The 781-nt window shown below is 61.3% G+C and overlaps 1 protein-coding gene across 1 annotated transcript in view; it reads left to right on the top strand.

Moving 5' to 3' along the window:
- The window catches only part of LOC102763315 (calcineurin B homologous protein 3-like), a 17,201-nt gene extending 16,420 nt beyond the window's left edge, over positions 1–781 (top strand). The window contains 2 exon segments of the mRNA XM_015564388.1: positions 270–474; positions 477–781. Of these exon segments, the coding sequence (XP_015419874.1) occupies positions 270–474; positions 477–769 (498 nt within the window). The 3' untranslated portion in view covers positions 770–781.

Below are 781 nucleotides of genomic sequence, written 5' to 3'. Positions count from 1 at the left end.
TCCCACCAAACACTCTTGCCACCATTTCAAAACATGAAGACCCTCCTGGGTCCCTGAGCTGCGCAAACACAGCGGCCCCAGGCTGCAGTGCAATCCCTGATGCCAAGGGAAGTGTCAGATGGACCCGGTGAGCTGCTGCACTGCTCGGAGCCTCGGTTTCCCCAGTGCGAGTCCCACCTCTGTGCCCACAGCACAGCCAGGCAGCCCTGCGTCCCAGGCCCGGGCGCCAGGTCTCAGAGGACCTCATGGGGCTGTGCTGAGCCTCCCAGGCCCTGGGCCCCAGAGCACGTTGTTGGGAAACAGAACCCAAGCTCGGACGGCCATGGAGGGCAAAGAACCTGCTCAAGGGCCCCAGCGGCCTGGCCGACGAGATCAATTTTGAGGACTTCCTAACCATCATGGCCTACGTCCAGCCCATCCACGTCACCATGGATGAGGAGCAGGTGCAGCTGTGCCAGAAAGAGAAGCTGCGATTCTGTTCCACATGTATGACTCGGACAGCGACGGCCACATCACCCTGGAGGAATATCGAAATGTGGTGGAGGAGCTGCTCTCGGGGAACCCGCACATAGAGAAGGACTCGGCCCGCTCCATCGCCGACGGGGCCATGATGGAGGCGGCCAGCGTCTGCATGGGGCAGATGGAGCCTGACCAGGTGTACGAGGGCCTCACCTTCGAAGGCTTCCTGAAGATCTGGCAGGGGATCGACATCGAGACCAAGATGCACGTCTGCTTCCTTAACATGGAGACCATGGCCCTCTGCCACTGAGCGCTCCCTGCG

Source organism: Myotis davidii, unplaced genomic scaffold, assembly GCF_000327345.1.
Source record: "Myotis davidii unplaced genomic scaffold, ASM32734v1 scaffold159, whole genome shotgun sequence".
Classification (NCBI taxonomy): Eukaryota; Metazoa; Chordata; class Mammalia; order Chiroptera; family Vespertilionidae; genus Myotis; species Myotis davidii.
This window is presented reverse-complemented; position numbering and strand designations above follow the sequence as displayed.